Source organism: Physeter macrocephalus, chromosome 7 (assembly GCF_002837175.3).
Source record: "Physeter macrocephalus isolate SW-GA chromosome 7, ASM283717v5, whole genome shotgun sequence".
In the NCBI taxonomy this organism is placed as follows: domain Eukaryota; kingdom Metazoa; phylum Chordata; class Mammalia; order Artiodactyla; family Physeteridae; genus Physeter; species Physeter macrocephalus.
The window spans coordinates 7007170-7030696 of NC_041220.1; the positions used below are offsets into that span (position 1 = coordinate 7007170).

The window sequence follows — 23527 nt, forward strand, 5'->3', positions numbered from 1 at the left end:
CGGGGAGCCTGTCGGCGTGGCTACGGCGTGAGAGTCCGCCGCGGCCCACAAAGGTGAAGTCTTGTTTCCGGGGACGTTTTAGGGACGAACACTCGCCCCTCCCCCTTCCGGTCAGGTGCGCCTGGCTTCTTCCGCTCCTCGTGGATTTGGTCGGAGTCGCCTCGTGAGCTGCTGCCGCCGCTGACTCTGAGGTCTCGCCGTGTGGACTCGGAGGTCCGGAGGTCCCAGGCCGCGAGGACGTCGCCATGGTGGGTCCCACACGTTCCTGTAAGGCTCCGGTCGGCGGCGGGGAGGGCGGGCCGGTGGCGGGCCGCTGGGAGCGGGGTGCGGAGGGAGAACGGTGGGCGGTGCACGGGCTGCGGTGGAGGCACGGCTTCCGGGCTGGGTCCTGCAGGGCTCGTAGGGCGCCTGCCGCTGCCCCCAGCCCGCGGGAAATCCGCGGGTCTCCGTGTACTCGCTCCTCAGCGGTGTAGGAGAGGGGGGCGGACGGGGCGCGGCGGGGACGGCGTAGTCGCCGGTCCTCGCGGCCGCTCACTACTCCCCAGTGCCCTACTCCCGCCCCAGACCCTGCCTCCACGCCCCTTATCACCTCCACCGCACTGACACTTTGTTTTTATTAAAAATGCAGTGGATGCAAAAGAGCGCTTATGTAGCACGTTTAAGTATAAACTGTATAAGGAACTCTCGTTTATCCGTTATTCACTTTAAGAACCCTTCTGTGTTCTTGAACCTATATTTCCAGGAGTCACTCAGAGGTAAACAGTATCTAAATTATGCTTGCCTGTTTTTATATTTACCACTTATGTTTATATTACAAAACTGCTTTTCTTTTTCTTTTTGCTGATGTTCTTGAGAATAATTCTTGAATGGGAACATGTGTTATAAATAGTCACTTTTCAATTAGTTTCTAACGAAGACAACAGCATAAAAAAGTTTATAATTTGTTAATAAGTTATGATACTCTGGTCTTAGTGCCTTTAGTCCCCTTTCTCTGTCACTTTCCATTTTCTCTGTTTCCTTTTCATTGTATTCTTATTTTTCATGTCTGTCTGCAGTCTTTTTGCTTTAGATTATACACGTTTGTGTAAATTCAGCCTTTTTAGTTATCAGTATGTGCGGTGGCCAGCTCTTTATAATTTTCTTTTCTAGGCTTTCCTAGAAAACCTTGGCTCCCGTGTCTGGACTCTCGATCCTGTTCTACTTGTCTATGTTTCTGTTTTTATGTTTATAGGCATAGTAAGTATTAAAGCGATTACCTGCTAGTAAAAACTGGTTTCTGAGATTTAGTAAAACTAAAGAAAAACATTAATGAAAATCTACCTAGTATACCAACTTTTGGGATAATGTTACATGTACGTGGTTTAAAAAAAAAAAATACCAGGGTAAAATGTGGTTGTCCGTGAAATGTGTGTTAATTTCCTTTTACTGCTGTGAAAAATTAATACAAATTTAATGGCTTGAAACAACACAGATTTATTCTCTTACATTCCTGGAGATCAGAAGTCCAAAAATGAGTCTTACTGAGCTAAAATCAAGGTGTAGCTGGGACTGTCTTCCTTCAAGATGCTCTAGTGGAGAATCTCTTCCCTTTTTCCAGTTTCTAGAGGTTGCCTACATTCCTGGGCTCTTGGCCCCTTCCTTCTCTTCAAAGCCATCAGTGTAACATCTTCAAATCTGCCTGAAGAGAAGGGCACATCTCTTTCTCTTGATGGTGACCCTTCTGCCTCCCTCTTATAAAGACCCTTGCAAATTATTTTGGGCCCATGTGGATAATCCAGGGTAATCTCCCCATCTCAGGATCTTTGATGGCATCTGCACAGTCCTTTTTGCCATGTGTGGTAACACATTCATGGGTGTGGGGGAATTAGGGCATGGACATCTTTGGGAGGGGGGGCATTATTCTACCTACAACAAAAAGTAGGTCTGCCTCCAACTCTGTTACCTAATTCCCTAGCTCAGTTGAGAAACAACCACTGTTAGAACACAGTTTCTTAGATAACCATTCAGATATTTCATATGAATGTGCCAGGATATATGTCCTCTGACCTTCCTCTTTTTATAGAAACAGTATGCTAGACACACTCCTATGCCCCTTGCTTTTTTTCTTCTACCTGATCTTAGACATCAGTCTATGTGAGTACACATAGATCTACCTCTTGCTTTTTTAACAGCTGACATCCTATTGTTTGCTTTTACTGTAATTTATTTACCAGGTCTCTGATGGACACTTAAGCTGTTTCCATCCTTTTGCTACTACAAACACTGCTGCATTGATTATTCTTATTTGTTTTTTACATGTGTAGATATGTCTGTAGACTAAATTAATAGAAGTAGGATTCCTTGATCAAAAGACGTGCAGTTTTTATTTTGATAAGAACTATCAAATCGCCTTCCAGAAGACTGTACCAATTTACGTCCCACTTACTAGTGAGACTGCTAACTCACCCACAGTGTCACGAATGCAGTGTGAATAAATAACTTTTAAAAATCTTTTTATACGTTAAAAATTATAGTTTATTGAAGTTTTAATTTACATTTATTTTAAGGTAGAGCACACATCTTTTCAAAACTTAAAAGGCATTTATCTATGCTCTTTCTTATGACCTGTTTTTATTTTAGGTTACTAATCTTTTTCTCATTGATTTCATAATGGTGCGTGTTACATTGTAGGTGCTTGTTAAATATCTGTTCATCTGAGCTTAGCCCTAGCCCCTTTTCTTATTCTACTGAAGAGACTCTTGTTTCTGTGGCTTTAAAGTACCTCCTTTAACCCCAAGTTATCCCAAATTTGTATCTTCAGTCCAGACCTTTTTTCTAGGTGCCAGACTCATAACTTTATTCACTTAGTTTACATCTCTACATAGCAGTCTCCAGGGCATCTTAAACCAGTCTGAAAGTGGGTTCTTGATGCCCCCTGTCTCCATGTGCCAATTCCTATCTTAGTCAGTGGGAGTTCTGACCACTTGGTTGCTTTGTTGCACACGTGGGAGTCATAGTGTGCTCTTCCCTTTCCCTCACCGTCCGTAGTCAGTCCTGTCATTCTGTCTTCAAAATGCATTTCATACTTGCCATGTCTCTCCATCTCACTGTCACCCCGGTTGTGCCACTCAGCTGGCATTTTTTTCTTAACGACCTCAGTACTTCAGTATAGTCTTGCTGCTTCTTACTCTATCTCCGTCCAAACTGTCCTTTATACAGCAGCTTGCATTATCCTTAAAAAACCAAGTAGGTCTCAAGTCAGCTCCTCGGGGAGTCTCTTCCCGATTTCCCAAAGTTAGGTACGCCTATTATATGGTGGCCATTTTCTGGCCAGCACTTCCTAAGTTATATAGTTATTCATGAGATAACTAGATTGTAAATTATGTAGTTAGGATATAACTAGACTGTAAGCAAGTCCATGTCTGTTTTTAATCCTGGAACCTCACTGCCTATTTTAATATATGGTAGTATGTGCTCAGTAAGTTTGTGGGTTGTTTTTGTTTTTGTTGGTCAGTGAACATTAGTATAAGGTAGAGATGTAAAGAGTGGTAGCAGAAGAATGGGAGAAATGGTTAATTCTGACTAGATATCGATGGGTAAGTCAGGAATCACATAAAGTTGAGCCTGATGTTAGATTTTTGCATGAAAGGTAAAGTCGGCATTAGAGAATTATTAAGATCTTTTCTTAATGTTAAGGAGAGTATTGTTTATGAGCCTTTAAAAATTATTTTTATATGAGGTATTTCACACTATTTTAAAGAACTTTTTAAAATATTTTTTACTCATAGCAGCTCAATGTACAGTGTACAGTAAAATACTCACCTCGGTCAACATCCCACTCTCTTTTCTTTCTTTCCAACTATTATTTTCAACCCAGTAGAACATGTTTGCAGTCTTCAGGGAGCTGCATGTAGGAGATAAGCGCACGTGTGGGATTAAATGACTGGTCAGTGCAGTATGTTAAGTGCTACGGGAGAAATGCTACCCAGAGAGAAAGGATACTGAGATGTGAAATGGTTACAGACTTGTGGATGTCTTCACAAATATGTGAACTGGAAATGGTCCTTGAAAATTGAATGGGCTTTAAGCAAGGCTTATGTGGAGAAACCATTGAGTTCCTTTCTGGATGCTCTAACTAGGTATTTGTCATTGACACTTGTCGTTGGCATCAAATTTATCTGTTAAGCAAGGGAAATGCCCTAGGGTTCTTCAGGGTAGAGTGCCTGCAAAAAAAATGGTGCAGATTCTGTTAATTAGTTCATTACATTCCTGTTATGTCTTCGATGTTAAGTGACTTAGTATATCATATTCTAGAATTTATTTTGTGTTTTAGGGTATTTGGAGTTTAAGGTATTATATACTGTAAGGTTTCTCAGTTGTAGGCATGGCTTTACTCCTCTCCATTTTTTTTTTAAGTAGTCATATACCTTTGTGTACCTTAAGTGTGTTTGGTGAAATGATCATTCTTCTAGCTTTCTAGTTGAATTGGGCAGTCTAAATGACACTTTTGTTTCTAGTTGAGCCTAGATTCTTTGATGGATTTGATAGTATTTTAGGAAAAGTTCCATTTTGTTATTTATCATTTTAACAGGAATATGTAAAGCATATTGCTCCTGAAATACCTCTTTGTTGCTGTGTTTTTTGAATAAACTACTTGTGTGTTTTCTTTGTTACTCTGAAGTATGAATCCAAAGACTAGTTTATAATGAATTTTCTGAAGTAATCACTAAAGATTGTGTGTGAGAGAGACTTTTAATATCAGTTTTCTTAACCGGAATATTTCTGTGGTGCCAGAAACTTTCGAAAGTTTCTGTTATTCAGAGTAGTCTGTGATGCATATGAAAAAAATGTATTTTTGTTGTATCTTTGAGAGTTTAATTTGGTGCTTTTTGAAACATAAAATACTAAGTTTTAATTGAAAATACACCTTAAATCCCTCTCCCCCCAGTTTTGTTATATGTTTACATTCTGTGCTTTTTTATGAATTGTCAGATGTTTTACAAAATAAATTTGGACAATCCCTGATTGATGGAGATTAATTGCTTTTTAATTAAGAGATACTTAGCTTGAGTAGACTGTAATTAATAGATTAATTTTCATTGATAGGGTTTTACTTCACTTTTCCCCTGTTGAAGTATTTTATTGGTTTTTTTTTAAGTACTATATTGAAACAAAATTGTTTTGAAATTTAATATTTTATGATACATGTTTCTGTGCCTTATTATATATTTATAACCTGCCTTGAGGCAACCTTTTCATGAATAAATTATTGTAAGAAATCATAGTCTACTGTTGAGTCAGAATGTAAGTTCAGTTTTTTTGTATTTTCTTTGTACTAAGTCTTGGAGGTTCTTTAACTGAGATCTAAAGCTGTGCAGACATTTTTATACTCCAACGGTATCAGTATTCCTTGTTCTAAAGAAAGTTTTTAAATCTCTAAAGGAAAGTTTTTTATAGACTTGGACATACTGCTGAAACGTTACACAGCTCTGTAACTTAAGTTTTACAGCGTCAGAAACCATCTTTTTTTCTTGAGATTTTTGTGACCTTGTTTCATTTTTTTAAGCATTTTATTTGTTGGAATACATGGAATAAAGATATCTTTTCAAAGAGATCTTTGCTTTATTTTTTGGTCTTGCATTAGTTATCTCTTTAACATGCTATCCCACAATTTATCAACTTAAAACAACAGAATTTATTATCTCATACTTTTTCTGGGTCACAGATCAGGATCCTTACCTGGATCCTCTCCATCAAGGTTTCTCACCGGTTTCAATCAAGGTATTACCTGAAGCTGTGGTTTCATCTCGGGGCACAGCTGTGGATGATCCATTTCCCAGCTCACTCACATCTTTCTTGGTGGGATTCAGCTCCTCGTGGACTGTTGGACCAAGGGCCTCAGTTTTTCAGTGGCTGTCAGGCAAGGCCTCTTTCAGTTACTTGTCACACGGGCCTCTGCGTATGTAGGGCAGCTCAGTAGAAGCCAGCTGGTCTCCATCAGAGTGAGCCAGAAGAGGGCAAAAGAGAGCGGGCAAGACAGAGCCAGGGTCCTCTCATAACCTAATCTTGATTGATAGCTCATCGCTTTTGCCCCAGGCTAGTCAATAACGCGAGCTCACGCTCGGGGAGGGGGTTACAGGTGGGCGCAAATAGACTTGATTTATGTTTGCTGGGCACACTTCATGCACAGAAGTTCCTTCTCACACCTTCCTTTCTCCCTCCTCCCTCCCCGCCACATGTGCAGAGAGACACACAAAAGAATGCACGTACTCTTATGATGGTTTCACACTTTATACTCCTATACTTATAACAGCTTCTAGGGGCATCCTGGGTTTCAGACTTGGAGTTAATCTTCTCTGGTCAGGTTTATCAAGAACTGAGCAGTAAATATTGATTAAATATTTCAGTAAATATTTGTTGATGAAATGAGTACATGTGTGAGGTGGTCATTTTAACTAATTCTGCCTGGAGAGTTTTACAAAGAAAGTGACTTTGAGCTGCGTCTTGTCAAAGGACAAGTAAGGAAATGGATTTTGCAGGCAGGGGTAGCAACAAGTATAGTCTCCAGATGTAAACAGACAGCAAGGTATATTCTAGAAATGGTGAGAAGTTAGTAAGAATGGGATGAAGGGTCTTTTGAAGAATGGGATATAATGCTGGAGAAGTAGGTTGGGGTAGATTGTTTTCCATGTTAAGGATTTAGGACCTGAGTTAGTGGAGCTCTTTAGCAGGGGAGAAGGACTTTACTAATTAGTGTTCTAGAAAGATAAGCTCTGTCACTTCCAATGAAAAAGGACTAGCGGTGAGAACCTAAAGGCCATCCTAATCATGAAAGATCATGAGACTGAATTAAGACAGTGACAGTAGGTTTGAAGAGAATATTCTAGAAACACGACCTTTTTGAGAATTAGGTATGTTAGCTAATGCCTCTTTCTTGTTCTTCTGTAATCCTGTATTTTTTCTGAGAATAAAGATTATATTTACTAACCCCTTATGTAATCCTCCCTTACATATACTATAGAAGGAATATGCGTTTTGATTTTCTTTTCCACTTCTCACTGGCTGAAGTGTAGACCTGCTGTTAAGCCATTTTGAACTCTGTGGATAGATATGAGGTTATAGCCTAAGGATAGTGGGATAACAAGGTGGAAGGAGTTTGTGGAACAGAACCTGCAGCTCCTTTTTACCTGAGAGACCTAAACTTTATCTGGGTTAAGCCACTACTTTTTGGCCTTCTATTATAGGGAGCCAAACAAAATTCCTAAGTAATATAGGTCAAGTATAAGATATAGAATTATGTAGAAATAAAAACTGAAATGCTGGACAACTACTTTAGAGGACCTAGTTAACTGGCATAAGGCTTGAATGGGATGTGCTAATTTCGAGATGGCTTATATTATTTCCTCTGTTCCTGATCTCCTGTGAGCCCAAGTTTGATTTGCTTTATTCACGGCCCCTGTTCCGCTTGCAGCTTCTGCAGTCCGGCTCGCATTAACACCCTGTGTTCCTTCTGCACTCTTGCAACGTTCTTAGCTTTGATGCAAATTTCCAGCCGTGAGCCTCCTCACTATCTACATTCTTTGTATCTGCTTTGAAGCTGGAACAGTTGAAGAGCTGGTTCATTGACTCTGTGCCTTTCTTTCTTTTCTTACATTAATGGAGAATAGTTCTGAATACAGTTGACCCTTGAACAGCGCAGGGGTTAGGGGCACTGATCCTCCAAACAGTCAAAAATCTGCATATAATTTATAGTCGGCCCTCCATATATGCAGTTCCTCCATAACCGTGGATCATGTAGCACTGTAGTATTTACTGTGGGCAAAAAAATCAATCGGTGTTTAAGTGAACCCATGCATTTCAAACCGATGTTCAGGGGTCAACTGTATGTATATCATTTCTGTTAGGAGCGTGGAAATGAAGACTTTGAGTCTGGCGTTTCTCCTGATTCGTAGTGTGGTATTTCTGACTCACAGTATTTCTGCTATATTACTGTTTTAAATTTTTATTTCTAAAGAAAATTTTTTGAGAGGAATCATTTATGTATCTGACTGTGTGTGCCATCTGTTTCTCTACATTTTAGCCTAAAGCACCAAAGGGAAAAAGTGTAGGACAAGAAAAAAAAGTCATCCATCCATATAGTAGAAAAGCGGCTCAAATTATGAGAGAGGCCCACAAACAACAAAAAAAGGAAAAGTAAGTATCTTCATTGTTTGTATTATGCATTGGTGAAAAGCCCTTTTATACGTTTATTCCTGATCAGTATTCCCTTTCTCTTCGTTTAATAAATGTTTAGGTATGTTCTGTGCACTAAGGTAAAACAGTGAACAAGGATTCAGCTCTTAAAGCTTACCTAAAACAGATATATAAATATAAATGGGTTGTGATGCGGGCAGTGAAGAAAAATTTTAAAGGATTATGGGATACAGAGTGAGGGAGAGGTTCTGTTTTACATAAGACAGTCGTGGAAAGCTTCTCTGAAGACCTTACATTTGAGCAGAGGGCTGAAAGGTGTGAGGCAGTGAGCCATGCAGACATATATTAGGCAAGTAGGTTAAAGTGCCTATTAGATGTGGAAGATGAGATAGAATGGGCAGTTGGGTGTCCTGGGTCTGGGGCTCAGAGGATAGGTTAGGGATGTAGACACAGATTTGGGAGCCATCAGTGTCTAGCTGGAACTCGAAGTCATGAGACTGGGTAAGATCACCTACCAATTAAATGAAGATACGAGGGAGAGGGGGGCGTCAAGGATTGAGTCCAGAGGCCCCTACCATTCAGAAGTTGGAGAAGTGGGGAGGCTCTGACAAGCAAGCCTGAGAAAGAGGGAAAAAAAGATAGTGTTTCAAAGAGAAAACACTGATCAACCTGTGTCATTTGTTGGATTAACGCTGAGAATTGATTTAGTAATTTGACTTAGTAAAATGGAGAGCACTGTATATATTTTTTTCTTGCATTGTTTCCTTAGTTGTTGCTCTGGAAATTTCAATTCACATTTTAAAACAAAACAACCTAGTTCAGGTTAATGTCAAGTTAATTTCAATAGTATAGAAAAACATGCTCCACTCTAGCTCCATGACCCCCTTCTTTGTACTGTTATTGTCAGGTAAGTTACATCTTTATACACTGTAAGCTTATAATTTCATAATTATCATTTTTATGCAGTTCTCATAAGTTTGGACAAGAAAAGTGTTACAAACAAAGATACATTTATGCTGTCTTGTCTATTTATTTACCTGTGGAATTACCTTGTTTCATTGGCGCTCCTTATTTTTTCACGTGGATTCAAATTACTATTTACTGTCCTTTCATTTTGGCCAGAAGGACTCCTTTTAGTGTTTCTTGTAAGGCAGGTCTGAAAATGACAAGATTCTCTCACTTTTGTTTATCTAAGAACGTCTTTAATGTTTCTTTCATTCCTGTAGGGCTGTGCTTCGTTTTGAAGTCCCACTGTGTGTACAATTCTTGGTTCATAGTCTTCCTGTTCAACACTTGGAAGTCACCCCTTGGCCTTCTGGCTTCCAGGGTTCTGATTAGGAGTCAGCTGTTAATCTTATTGAGGATCCCTTGTATGTGATGAGTCACTTTTCTCCTGATCTTTCAAGATATCCTCCTTGACTGTCTGTAGTTTGACAATGATAAGCCTAGGTGTGGATCTCTGAGTTCATCCAACATGAAGTTTGTTAAGCTTCTGAGGCATGTAGGTTAAATTTCATCAAATTGGGAAGTTTGGGGCCATTATTTTTTCAAATATCCTTTTGGTCCTCTCTCTCCTCTCCTGTGACTTCCATTATGCATATGTTGTATGTTTGGTGGTGTCCCCTTTCTGTTGCTCAGATCGGATAATATCAACTGACTTGTTCTGATATTTGCTTGTCTTTATCCATAGGTCCAACCCTCTGGACTGCCTCAGGAACAGTTTCTATTGTATGCTATTTTTAACCCCTGAGTATGGGCCCTACTTTCCTGTTTCTTCATGGGTCTCCTAATTTTTTTGTACAAAACTGGACATTTTAAGCAGTTTGACAGTCTTGTTAATCAGACATGCCCTACCCCCAACCTCAGTCAGGTTTGCTGTTGTGTTGTTGCTGTTTGCTTCGTGACTTTCCTGGACTAATTTTGTAAAGCCTTTTTGTTTTGTGTGGCCTTTACAGTTTCTGCTGAGTTAGTGGTCAGCTAATGTTTGGACAGGGATTTCTTTAATTGCCTTTAACTAATGAGTCAGCCTTTATTGAGGGGCTGTGTTAGTCTGTTGGATATGCTTTCAGTGCTCCAGTAGGCAGTTTATAGACTTCATTTCTCATTTGCACAGAGCCTCAGGGTTACCCAGAAGTGAGAGAGTAGGACCTTCTCAGATCTTCCTTTGGTACAAACACAGTCCTGAATGTACACGTCATTCTAGATTCCCAGGAGTATGTTGGAGCTAGCTTTTCAAAGCCCTCTATGGGCCTTCCATTCCTTAATTTTTCCTTTTAAATTTTTTTAGTCAGCCTTTTGTTAGCCCCCAACTGGTAATATCACTCAGGCAGCTGCCGTGTTAGACAACTGCTGCTGAGATTGTTTCTGAGAAACAACCTGGGGATAGGGCTGCTTCCACAGAGTTAGCTCTGACTTAGATGAAATAAAGTAATTCTGAGAACAGAGCTGTTCAGTCTGCTGCTGGTTGGGTCATATGGTGACAGTTCTCAGGATGAAGCTTTTGGGGAATTCCAAACCCATTCTGTTTTAGTGGCTGCTAGGAGGATGGCTTTTTACAACTACCATAAGTTGCTAGTCTACTGGTTTTCAAGTCTACTGCAGAGCTGGGAAGAGGGGGATGGGATTAAAACACCACAGAGCTTACTCTTCTTACTGAGATTGGGTCGTTTTTCTTGAGTAAATGGTCCTTGGATTGTTTTAAGACTGGTTAATTTTTATACTTCTGAAAAGGTTGATTTTGACAAGTTTTATCAGTGTTCTCTTTTATGGAGGAGTAGATTTTTTTAAGTTCTTATTCTGCCATTCTGAAAGTTGGCCTATATTCTTGATGTGAAGAATTCATAGGAAAATTTTCTTCTTATAAATTAAATATGTGTATGCTGCCCCTTCTTTTCTCCCCTTCCTATCCCTTAGCCACCCTTCTCTGATCAGCATCCTGCACTGTAATTTGCCTATTTCCTCTCCATCTGTGGGCTCTGAGAGTCCCCAGGAATTGCTATGGGATCAAATTTTAAAATTCCTTAAAATGAAGTTATGAAATCAAATGGATATCATCATTTAGATTATTTTAGAATAGCCTTAGCACTTTTTTGGGGGGGGGTGGGGTTTGGAATATAAAGAGTACATCTTCATCTTATTTTATTTATTTTTATTTATTTATTGGAGTAAAATTGCTTTACAATGTTGTGTTAGTTTCTGCTGTACAACGAAGTGAATCAGCTATATGTATACCTATATCCCCTCCCTCTTGGACCTCCCTTCTCCCCTTCCACTAACATCTAGGTCATCACAGAGCACCGAGCTGAGCTCCCTGTGCTATGCAGCAGGTTCCACTAGCTATCGTTTTACACATGGTAGTGTATTTATGTCAAACCTAATCTCCCAGTTCGTCCCACCCTCCCCTTCCCCCACTGTGTCCACATGTCCGTTCTCTACGTCTCTGTCTCTATTCTTGCCCTACAGATAGGTTCACCTGTACCATTTTTCTAGATTCCACACATATGCGTTAATGTATGATATTTGTTTTTCTCTTTCTGACTTCACTCTCTATGACAGACTCTGGGTCCATCCACATCTCTACAAATGACCCAATTTCGTTCCTATTTATGGCTGAGTAATATTCCATTGTATAGATGTACCACATCTTCTTTATCCATTCACGTATCATTGGACATTTAGGTGGTTTCCATGTCCTGGCTATTGTAATTAGTGCTGCAGTGAACATTGGGGTACATGTGTCCTTTTGAATTATGGTTTTCTCAGGGTATATTCCCAGTAGTGGGATTGCCTGGTCATATGATAGTTCTATTTTTAGTTTTTAAGGAACCTCCATACTATTCTCCATAGTGGCTACATCAATTTACATTCCCACCAACAGTGCAAAAGGGTTCCCTTTTCTCCATACCCTCTCCAGCATTTATTGCTCGCAGAATTTTTGATGATGGCCATTCTGACCGGTGTGCGGTGATACCTCATTGTAGTTTTTTTTTTTTAATAAATTTATTTATTAATTTTTGGCTGTGTTGGGTCTTCGTTTCTGTGCGCAGGCTTTCTCTCGTTGCGGCGAGCAGGGGCCACTCTTCATGGCGGTGCGCGGGCCTCTCACTGTCGCGGCCTCTCGTTGCGGAGCACAGGCTCCAGACGCGCAGGCTCAGTGGTTGTGGCTCACGGGCCCAGTTGCTCCACGGCATGTGGGATCCTCCCAGACTAGGGCTCGAACACGGGCCCAGTTGCTCCACGGCATGTGGGATCCTCCCAGACTAGGGCTCGAACCCATGTCCTCTGCACTGGCAGGCAGATTCTCAACCACTGCGCCACCAGGGAAGCCCCCCTCATTGTAGTTTTGATTTGCATTTCTCTAAATTAATTAGTGATGTTGAGCATCTTTTCATATGCCTCTTGGCCATCTGTATGTCTTCTTTGGTGAAATGTCTATTTAGGTCTTCCACCCATGTTTTAATTGGTTTTTTTCTTGTTGTTATTGAGCTCTGTGAGCTGTTTGTATATTGTGGAGATTAATCCTTTGTCCATTGCTTCATTTGCAAATATTTTTTCCCAGCCTTAGCATTTTAATGAATGCTACATACATTCGCATCCTAGCTGATAGAAACCAGCACTTTCATTGTTATATATTGATTCCTTGGCCAAGACCAGTAGGAGTTAGCTGCGTCATAGTGATTTGGCTAGAAGTTTTCTTGAAAAGAATAGTCAAGTGCTATGATAGCATACTCGAATTTTCTTTCTTTTTTGAAAGGGAGGGTCTTTTTTTGTACATTAAGGGTTATTAGAATAATATTGTTTTAAAACAGTAGTTTTGAAACATCAGTATTTTATGTATCACATTCATGAATTTTTTCTGTTTTTTTAACATGTTTATTGGAGTATAATTGCTTTACATTGTTGTGTTAGTTTCTGCTGTATAACAAAGTGAATCAGCTATACGTATACTTATATCCCCATATCCCCTCCCTCTTGCGTCTTCCTCCCACCCTCCCTATACCACCCCTCTAGGTGGTCACAGAGCACTGAGCTGATCTCCCTGTGCTATGCAGCTGCTTCCCACTAGCTCTCTGTTTTACATTTGGTATTGTATATATGTCAATGCTTCTCTCTCACTTCGTCCCAGCTTACCTTTCCCCCTACCCTTGTCCTTAAGTCCCTTCTCTATGTCTGCATCTTTATTCCTGTCCTGCCCCTAGGTTCTTCAGAACCATTTTTTTTTTACATTCCATATATACGTGTTAGCATATGGTATTTGTTTTTCTCTTTCTCACTTCACTCTGTATGACAGATTCTACATCCATCCACCTGACTACAAATAACTGTTTCATTTCTTTTTATGGCTGAGTAATATTCCATTGTATGTATGTGCCACATCTTTATCCATTTATCTGTCGATGGACACTTAGGTTGCTTCCATGTCCTGGCTATTGCAAATAGAGCTGCAGTGAACATCGTGGTACATGACTCTTTTTTTTTCTTTTCTTTTTTTTTTTTTTTTTTCCCCGTATGCAGGCCTCTCACTGTTGTGGCCTCTCCCGTTGCGGAGCACAGGCTCCGGACACGCTTGTGCTGCAGTGAACACTGGGGTGCCTGTATCTTTTTGAATTATGATTTCTCTGGGTATATGCCCAGTAGTGGGATTGCTGGGTCATATGGTAGTTCTATTTTTAGTTTTTTAAGGAACCTCCATACTGTTCTCCATAGTGGCTGTATCAGTTTACATTCCCACCAAAAGTGCAAGAGGGTTCCCTTATCTCCACACCCTCTCCAGCATTTATGGATTGTAGATTTTTTGATGATGGCCATTCTGACTGGTGTGAGGTGATACCTCCTTGTAGTTTTCATTTGCATTTCTCTAATGATTAGTGATGTTGAGCATCCTTTCATGTGTTTGTTGGCAATCTATATATCTTCTTTGGAGAAATGTCTGTTTAGGTCTTAGGCCTGCTTTTGGATTGGGTTGTTTGTTATTTTGATATTGAGCTGCATGATCTGCTTGTAAATTTTGGAGATTAATCCTTTGTCAGTGCTTCATTTGCAAATATTTTCTCCCATTCTGAGGGTTGTCTTCTTGTCTTGTTTAAGGTTTCCTTTGCTGTGCAAAAGCTTTTAAGTTTCATTCGGTCCCATTTGTTTATTTTTTTTTCCATTTCTCTAGGAGGTGGGTCAAAAGGATCTTGCTGTAATTTATGTCATAGAGTGTTCTACCTCTGTTTTCCTGTAAGAGGTTTATAGTGTCTGGCCTTACATTTAGGTCTTTAGTACATTTTGAGTTTATTTTTGTGTATGGTGTTAGGGAGTGTTCTAATTTCATTCTTTCACATGTAGTTACCCAGTTTTCCTAGCACCACTTATTGAAGAGGCTGTCTTTTTTCCATTGTATATTCTTGCCTCCTTTATCAAAGATAAGGTGACCATATGTGCATGGGTTTATCTCTGGGCTTTCTCTCCTGTTCATTGATCTGTATGTCTGTTTTTGTGCCAGTACCACACTGTCTTGATTACTGTAGCTTTGTAGTATAGTCTGAAGTCAGGGAGGCTGATTCCTCCACCTGTGTTTTTCTTTCTCAAGATTGCTTTGGCTATACGGGGTCTTTTGTGTATCTATACAAATTGTGAAATTTTTTGTCCTAGTTCTGTGAAAAATGCCATTGGTAGATTGACAGGGATTGCATTGAATCTGCAGATTACTTTGGGTAGTATAGTCATTTTCACAATGTTGATTCTGCCAGTCCAAGACCATGGTATATCTCTCCATCTCGTATCATCTTTAATTTCTTTCATCAGTGTCTTATAGTTTTCTGCATACAGGTCTTTTGTCTCTTTAGGTAGGTTTATTCCTAGGTATTTTATTATTTTTCTTGCAGTGGTAAATGGGAGTGTTTCCTTAATTTCTCTTTCAGATTTTTCATCATTAGTGTATAGGAATGCAAGAGATTTCTGTGCGTTAATTTTATATCCTGCTACTTTACCGCATTCATTGATTAGGTCTAGTAGTTTTCTGGTAGCATCTTTAGGATTCTCTATGTATAGTATCATGTCATCTGCCAACAGTGACAGTTGTACTTCTTTTCCGATTTTGGATTCCTTTTATTTCTTTTTCTTCTCTGATTGCTGTGGCTAAAACTTCCAACACTATGTTGAATAATAGTGCTGAGAGTGGGCAACCTTGTCTTGGTCCTGATCTTAGTGGGAATGGTTTCATTTTTCACCATTGAGAACAATGTTTGCTGTGGGTTTGTCATATATGGCCTTTATTATGTTGAGGTAAGTTCCCTCTATGCCTACTTTCTGGAGGGTTTTTATCATAAATCGGTGTTGAATTTTGTCAAAAGGTTTTTCTGCATCTGTTGAGATTATGTTTTTTCACCTTCAATTTGTTAATATAGTGTATCACATTGATTGATTTGCGTATATTGAAGAATCCTTTCATTCCTGGGATAAACCCCACTTGATCATGCTGTATGATCCTTTTAATATGCTGTTGGATTCTGTTTGCTAGTATTTTGTTGAGGATCTTTTCATCTATGTTCATCAGTGACACTGGCCTGCAGTTTTCTTTTTTTGTGACATCCTTGTCTGGTTTTGGTATCAGGGTGATGGTGGCCTTGTAGAATGAGTTTGGGAGTGTTCCTCCTTTGGCTATGTTTTGGAAGAGTTGGAGAAGGATAGGTGTTAGCTTTTCTCTAAATGTTTGATAGAATTTGCCTGTGAAGCCATCTGGTCTTGGGCTTTTATTTGTTGGAAGATTTTTAATCACAGTTTCAATTTCAGTGCTTGTGATTGGTCTGTTTATATTTTCCATTTCTTCCTGGTTCAGCCTCAGAACGTTGTGCTTTTTTAAGAGTTTGTCCATTTCTTCCAGATTGTCCATGTTATGGGCATATAGTTGCTTGTAGTAACCTCTCACGATCCTTTGTATTTCTGCAGTGTCAGTTGTTACTTCTTTTTCATTCCTAATTCTGTTGATTTGAGTTTTCTCCCTTTTTATCTTGATGAGTCTGGCTGATGGTTTGTCAATTTTGTTTGTCTCCACAAAGAACCAGCCTTTAGTTTTATTGATCTTTGTGATCGTTTCCTTCACTTCTTTTCCTTTATTTCTGACCTGATCTTTATGATTTCTTTCCTTCTGCTAACTCTGGGGGTTTTTTGTTCTTCTTTCTCTAATTGCTTTAGGTGTAAGCTGAGGTTGTTTATTTGAGATTTTTCTTGTTTCTTGAGGTAGGATTGTATTGCTATAAACTTCCCTCGTAGAACTGCTTTGCTACATCCCATAGGTTTTGGCTCGTTGTGTTGTTTCCATTGTCATTTCTTTCTCGGTAATTTTTGATTTCCTCTTTGATTTCTTCAGTGATCTCTTGGTTATTAAGTAGTGTATTGTTTAGCCTCCATGTGTTTCTATTTTTTACAGTTTTTTTCCTGTAATTGATGTATAGTCTCATAGTGTTGTGGTCAGAAGAGATACTTGATACAATTTCAATTTTCTTAAATTTACCAAGGCTTGATTTGTGACCCAAGATATGATCTATCCTGGAGGATGTTCCATGAGCATTTCAGAAGAAAGTGTATTCTGTTTTTTTTGGATAGAATGTCCTATAAATATCAATTAAGTCCATCTTGTTGAATTTATTATTTAAAGCTTGTGTTTGTGTTTCCTTATTTATTTTCATTTTGGTTGATCTGTCCATTGATGAAAGTGGGGTGTTAAAGTCCCCTACTATGATTGTGTTATTGTTGTTTCCCCTTTTATGGCTTTTAGCATTTGCCTTATGTACTGAGGTGCTCCTGTGTTGGGTGCATAAATGTTTACAACTGTTACATTTTCTTCTTGGATTGATCCCTTTATCATTATGTAGTGTCCTTTTTTGTCTCATGTAATACTCTTTATTTTAAAGTGTATTTTGTGTGATATGAGAATTGCTACTCCAGCTTTCTTTTGATTTCCATTTGCATGGAATATCTTTTTCCATCCCCTTACTTTCATTCTGTATGTGTCCGTAGGTCTGAAGTGGGTCTCTCGTAGACAGCATGTGTACGGGTCTTGTTGTTGTATCCATTCAGCCAGTCTGTGTCTTTTGGTTGGAGTATTTAATCTATTTAAATTCAAGGTAATTATCGATATGTATGTTCCTATTCCCATTTTCTTAATTGCTTTGGGTTTGTTATTGTAGGTCTTTTCCTTTTGTTTTTTCTGCCTAGAGAAGTTCCTTAAGCATTTGTTGTAAAGCTAGTTTGGTGGTGCTGCATTTTCTTCTATGGGGATTCCCTTGTATGTTATTTGTTGTTTTTCCCTTGCTGCTTTTAATAATTTTTGTTTGTATTTAATTTTTGATAGTTTGATTAATATGTGTTTTGGCGTTTCTCTCCTTGGATTTATCCTGTATGGGACTCTCTACGCTTCCTGGACTTGATTGCCTATTTCCTTTCCCATATTAGGGAAGTTTTCAACTATAATCTCTTCAAATATTTTCTTAGTCCCTTTCTTTTTCTCTTCTTCTTCTGGGACCCCTATAATTCAAATGTTGGTGCATTTAATGTTGTCCCAGAGGTCTCTGAAACTGTCTTCAATTCTTTTCATTCTTTTTTCTTTATTCTGCTCTGTGGTAGTTATTTTTACTATTTTATCTTCCAGGTCAGTTATCCATTATTTTGCCTCAGTTATTCTGCTGTTGACTTCTTCTAGAGAATTTTTAATTTTGTTCATTGTGTTGTTCATCATTGTTTGTTTTCTCTTTAGTCCTAGGTCCTTGTTAAACGTTTCTTGTATTTTCTCCGTTCTGTTTCCAAGATTTTGGATCATCTTTACTATCATTACTCTGAATTCTTTTTCAGGTAGACTGCCTGTTTCCTCTTCATTTGTTTGGTCTGGTGGGTTTTCACCTTGCTCCTTCATCTGCTGTGTATTTCTCTGTCTTCTCATTTTGCTTAACTTACTCTGTTTACGGTCTCCTTTTTGCAGGCTGCAGGTTCATAGTTCCTGTCGTCTTTGGTATCTGCCCCCAGTGGCTAAGGTTGGTTCGGTGGGTTGTGTAGGCTTCCTGGTGGATGGGACCTAGTGCCTGTGTTCTGGTGGATGAGGCTGGATCTTGTCTTCCTGGTGGGCAGGACCCTGTCTGGTGGTGTGTTTTGGGGTGTCTGGGAACTTAGTATGATTTTAGGCAGCCTCTCTGCTAATGGGTGCGGTTGTGTTCCTGTCTTGCTAGTTGTTTGGCATAGGGTATCCAGCACTGGAGCTTGCTAGTCATTGAGTGGAGCTGGATCTTAGCATTGAGACACAGATCTCTGGGTGAGCTCTCACCAGTTGATATTATGTGGTGCTGGGAGGTCTCTGGTGGACCAAAGTCCTGAGCTCGGCTCTCCCACCTCCGAGGCTCAGGCCTGTCTGCCGGTTGGAGCACCAAGATCCTGTAGCTACACAGCTTAGAGAAAGGGAGGGAAAAAAAAGAAAGGAAAAAATAAATAAGTTAAATAAATAAAATAAAGTTATTAAAATAAAAAATTTTTTAAATAGTATTAAAATAATAAAAGTAATAATGTAGAAAAAGGAGAGCATCCAAACCAATAAACAGATCCACCAACGATAACAAGTGCTAAAAACTAAACTAAGATAAACATAAAAATCAGAAACTGATCAGTCACGTACAGCAAATCCCAAGTCTACAGTTGCTCCCAAAGTCCACCTCCTCAATTTTGGGCTGATTTGTTGTCTATTCAGGTATTCCAGAGATGCAGGGTACATCAAGTTGATGGTGGAAATTTAATCCACTGCTCCTGAGGCTGCTGGGAGAGATTTCCCTTTCTCTTCTTTGTTTGCACAGCTCCTGGGGTTCAGCTTTGGGTTTGGCCCCGCCTCTGCATGTAAGTCGCCCTCTGGCATCTGTTCTTCGCTCAGACAGGAGCGGTTTAAAGGAGCGGTTGATTCGGGGGCTCAGGCTCACTCAGGCCTGGGAGATGGAGGGGCACGGAATGCGGGGCGAGCCTGCGGCTGCAGAGCCCGGCGTGACGTTGCACGCAGCCTGAGGCGTGCCGCGCGTTCTCCCGGGGAAGCTGTCCCTGGATCCCGGGACCCTGGCAGTGGCGGGCTGCACAGGCTCCCGGGAGGGGAGGTGTGGACAGTGACCCGTGCTCGCACACAGGCTTCTTGGTGGCTTCGGCAGTGGTCTTAGCATTTTATGCCCGTTTCTGGTGTCCACGCTGATAGCCGTGGCTGATGCCTGTCTCTGGAGCTCATTTAGGCGGCGCTCTGAATCCCCTCTCCTCATGCACCCCGAAACAATGGTCTCTTGCCTCTTAGGCAGGTCCAGACTTTTTCCCTGACTCTCTCTCGGCTAGCTATGGTGCACTAGCCCCTTTCAGGCTGTGTTCACGCCACCAAGCCCAGTCCTCTCCCTGCGATCCGACCTCCGAAGCCCGAGCCTCAGCTCCCAGCCCCTACCCGTCCCGGCGGGTGAGCACACAATCCTCTCAGGCTGGTTAGTGCTGGTTGGCACCGATCCTCTGTGTGGGAATCTCTCCGCTTTGCCCTCCGCACCCCTGTGGCTGCGCTCTCCTCCGTGGCCCCGAAGCTCCCCCCACGCCAACCCACATCTCCGCCCTTGAAGGGGCTCCTAGTGTGTGGAAGCTTTTCCTCCTTCACGGCTCCCTCCCACTGGTGCAGGTCCCGTCCCTGTTCTTTTCTCTGATTTTTCTGTTTTCTTTTGCCCTACCCGGCTACGTGGGGAGTTTCTTGCCTTTTGGAAAGTCTGAGGTCTTCTGCCATCGTTCAGTAGGTGTTCTGTAGGAGTTGTTCCACATGCAGATGTATTTTTGATGTATTTGTGGGGAGGAAGGTGATCTCCACGTCTTAATCCTCTGCCATCTTGAAGGTCCTCTCTTTTCTGTATCTTTTTGACATGATATACTACTTAAATGATTTTGCTATCACCTATGTCAGTATTTCACAAACTTTGGTATACATGAGATGCACCTGTAAGGTGTATTAAAGTAGTTTTTTGGGCCTCGTTCTTAGAGGTTTCCATTCAGAAGGTCTGGGACAGGGCCAAGATGTTGCATTTCTGACAAGTTTCTAGTAATATTGATGCTGTTGGAGCTGGTTCAGGCACTGATGTATAGTATTCTTTAATTATGTTCTTTAAAAATAATTTTCCCTTAAATATTGTTTTTAAAGGAGACATTTTATCTCTGTTAAAACCAAGTAGATACTGTTGTCTTCCCTGAGTGGTTTGAGCTTGAGGCATGTTTGCTTTTTTTTGGAAGAAAGATTTGGCAAAAGTTGGAAGACTTGGAAAATAAACTAACATTAAACTAAGTTTTCTCCTTAATGTAATCGGAAAGGGTCCAAAGAAAATGACAGGAAAAGTAACTTGCTTACCATTTGATTAAAGGTGATTTAATTCTGTGTATATGAACTACCTAAAGTTACCTTGCATAGTACCAGTGGTATACATGCAGTATTTTAGGAAATAACGCTTTAGAATATGATTAAGAACTTCAGTTCACTGTAAATACTTGTGATGTTTATGTGTCGTTAGTTATATTCAGGATCTTATGCACTGATTTAATGTTGATATAGTCAGCATTACAGAAAAATTACCTAAGGGTAAAGCAGAACAACATGCCAATCTCATATATAAAACTTGTCCTAAAGAAGTTCTGTTGTTGGCCAAGGTTCTACTTTAATAGTACAGAGTTGAAAAATATTTAATATTTTTGTGGTTGGGTGATGTTCTAAACGGACTGAGCTTTTTCTTTCTTCTAAATTTATTTTAAAGAAGGCGTCAGTGTAGCAGTCATGGCCGGAGAAGCAAACAAATGCACAGGTTTAATAGCGTCTAACATTTTATGAAACAGGCTTGCTTACACTTGTCACGAATAGCAGCATCAGTGGCCTTGAGTCCTGTTCGGTCAAGTGGGAGCGTGGTCACAAATAGGGTCTTGAAGTGCTGCTCATCCCCTGCCTCAGAGCAGTACTTCCAGCAGGACAGACGTGGCAGATGCATGTTTTCAGAAGATGGTTGGTGACAAGATGCTCAGACTGTAGTGGCAGCTTCCCAGTGAGCGGCTGTGGGGGAAAGAGGTGGGGCCGCCCAAGTTCTTACTCCTGCAGCATAAGCTCCGCCTCCTGCAGAAGTGGGGGTTAGCCTTGCCCGGCCTTTAGGGACTTTGGTGGGGGAAAGAGCTTTCAAGAGAGGAGGGTGACTTTAGAGAGGGTGACAGTGAGCCCTGGGAGGGTGGGAGGGTGGGAGGGAAGAGGAGGGGCGGCTGCCTGTCTCCCCTCCCCCCCCAAATGGAGGGCAGAGCATTTAGGAGGGAGGGAGTCCGTTACTGCTCAGCCTCAGAATAAAGGCACCGTTTACTGGCTCAGTTTAAAAAAGAAAAGAGAAGACAACGTTCGTAACGTCATTTCTAAGTCACGTCCATCGCTGTTGCACTATTTTATTTGTTAGAAAGGAGTCATTAGGTCCAGCCACGCTCAGGGAGGAGAGGGGCGTGAATATCAAACCAGCAAGAAGCGGCAGTGGGGACCATCTTGGACGTCACCACGTCCTGGTAGTGCCTGCCGGCCTGCCAGAGGTACCTGGTGTTGTAAGGAAGAGGGGTCGCCAGGCAGCCGGAGGGTCCGCTCTGTGTTCTTTAGCAGAGAATCCAGGCTTCTTTGTGCTCCTTCCTAAGGTTTATTTTTAGGGAGCGAGAGAGGTGGGCGAGGATCAGGGGGAGGATATTGTTAGGGTGCAGAGCTGCTGGATTCATCAGGTAGACTCTTAGCGGTGGAGTCTGATTACCTGAAGATACTGCAGGTGTGAAGAGCTGCACAGGGCAAGAGTCCGACGTTCTGCATCTTGAGCATTTGAATGCTCTGATCGAGGACCGTGTGAAATACTGCTTCTGTTCCTATTAATAGAAACTAGTGTGGTTTGAAGACTAGCACATTTCAAGTGGTGCACCGTTTGTAGGCAGCAGATAGTTATTCTGTATCATGATTTTAGCTTTATTTTATGACTTCTCAGCATAGTGACATCTTGTTGCTGTGTACTCTTATATTTTGTCCCATTGGGTGTGTAGCAAAGAACTCTAGATAGCAAATGAAGATTATTTAATATGGAAAATTAACAGGGAGAAACTAAGCATAATGGGTAAGAATCTAGGAAACAGCTGTTTTTGAGAATTAGTCTCAGATTTCTCTTCTCTTCTTCATCCCAGCTCCACCCCACTGTAGTTCAGGCCCCCAGTGCGTTCATTCAGAACTGTAGCAAACTTGACTTCTAACTAGACTCTTCCCTGAGGTATAAATAAGATACAACAAAGTAGACATATTTGAAGTGTACGGCATCTGGGTTTTGACAGTACGTGGTATAAGCACTGTGATCAGTGTACGTATAGTGCGTTTTCACCCTCCACAAAGCTCTTGGCAGTCACGTCTCAGCTCTACGCCCCTAGCCTTGGTCACCTGTTGATTTGCTCTTTATTTCGGTAGATGACATTTGTCTTCCGTAGTATCTGATGTAAATGGAATCATACTCTCTGTAGTTTTTGTGCCAGTTTTTTTCAATTATAATGTTTGCGAAATTTGTTGTCTTTCTCTTTTATTATTGAGTAGTGTTCCATTGTATGGATATGCAGTTTTTTAATCCATTTACCTGTTGATGGTCATTTGGATTGTTTATAGTTTTTGGCTCTTTTCAGGGTCTGCAAACTAAGTGGCCATCCACCTGTTTATATTAAAAGTTTGTTTTATTGGAAAGCAGCTATGCCCATTCCTTTCACGTTGTTTCCAGCTGCTTTGAGGCTACAATGGCAGAGATGAGTAGTTATGACAGACCGACCACATGGCCCTCAAAGCCTAATTTGTTACTAGCTGACATTTAAGCAAAGATTATCAACCCTGCTGTTACATTTTGATAAAGCTGCCATGAACATTCGTGTACGGGTGTTTCTGTGGACATAAAACATTTTCCTTTCAGTTCTCAGAACTGGAATTGCTGGGTCATACAGAAGATATATGTTTAAGTAAATAAGAAGTTGAGTTTTTAAGAAATTGTTTAAAATAATGAAGTCATGTGGTGGGGGTAATGTTTAAGTTTATAAAAAATTACCTTATCTGCAGTGATGGTACCGTTTTATTTTTTCACCAGTGATGTGTAAGAGTTACATTCACTCCATTTCCTCTCAAACATGTTGTATTTTCAGTTTTAAAACAGATTTTAGCCAATCTAGTAGGTGTACAGTAGTATCTCAGTGTGGTTTTAATTTGTATTTCTTTATGACTAATGATATATTTTTATGTGCTTTTTGTTCACTTTTATGTCTTTGATGAAAAGCCTGTTAAAATCTTTTTCCTTTTGGTTTTGAATTT

General features: G+C 40.5%; 1 protein-coding gene across 1 annotated transcript in view; it reads left to right on the forward strand.

The window, feature by feature from the left end:
* Nucleotides 1-119: 119 nt before the first annotated feature.
* Nucleotides 120-23527, forward strand: part of TMA16 (translation machinery associated 16 homolog) — a 32723-nt gene continuing 9315 nt past the window's right edge. Inside the window, exons 1-2 of the mRNA XM_007115960.2 lie at nucleotides 120-248; nucleotides 8060-8172. Coding sequence (XP_007116022.1) covers nucleotides 246-248; nucleotides 8060-8172 — 116 coding nt within the window. The 5' untranslated portion in view covers nucleotides 120-245. The remainder of the gene's footprint in view (nucleotides 249-8059; nucleotides 8173-23527) is intronic.